Raw genomic sequence first — 603 nt, forward strand, 5'->3', positions numbered from 1 at the left:
TCCCTTCCAGAAACAGACCCATCACGTCAACAGTTGCAACATCTGCCCAAACTCTGTGCAGGATTGCTGCTGGATGGATTTCCCCTTGAGCTTGTAGATGGAGATGCCTCCAACATACCTCTCAGATGGGTGAGTGATGTTCTCTCTCAGCTCCATGACTTGGTGTCTCCCAAGAACAAGATACTGGTAGTCACAGTTCTTGGAGTTCAGAGCACAGGAAAGTCCACTCTTCTTAACACCATGTTTGGAGTGCAGTTTGCAGTCAGCAGTGGTCGATGCACTCGAGGTGCTTTTATGTTGCTCATCAGAATCAATGAAGATGTCAAAAAAGTGCTCAACTGTGACTTCATGGTGATCATTGACACTGAGGGCTTAAAGTCACCAGAGCTTGCACAACTGGATGACAGCCATGAGCATGACAATGAGCTTGCAACACTTGTCGTGGGGCTGAGTGATATCACCATCATCAATATTGCAATGGAGAATTCAACAGAAATGAAGGACATCCTGCAAATAGTTGTGCACGCTTTTCTCAGGATGAAAGAGGTGGGCAAAAAGCCTAAATGTCAGTTTGTTCATCAGAATGTATCAGATGTTTCAGCC

At 45.6% G+C, this 603-nt stretch overlaps 1 protein-coding gene across 1 annotated transcript; it reads left to right on the forward strand.

Annotated features, from left to right (window-relative positions):
* Window positions 1-12: 12 nt before the first annotated feature.
* On the forward strand, window positions 13-598 carry LOC111239909 (interferon-induced very large GTPase 1-like; the record flags this gene model as incomplete). The annotated part of the gene is made up of 1 exon (XM_022769852.1): window positions 13-598. A coding segment is annotated over one exon (586 nt), but the record flags the coding sequence as incomplete, so codon positions are not given.
* Between the last annotated feature and the right edge of the window lie 5 nt (window positions 599-603).

The sequence above is a fragment of the Seriola dumerili genome, unplaced genomic scaffold (genome assembly GCF_002260705.1).
Source record: "Seriola dumerili isolate Sdu_G_001 unplaced genomic scaffold, Sdu_1.0 BDQW01005955.1, whole genome shotgun sequence".
NCBI lineage: Eukaryota > Metazoa > Chordata > Actinopteri > Carangiformes > Carangidae > Seriola > Seriola dumerili.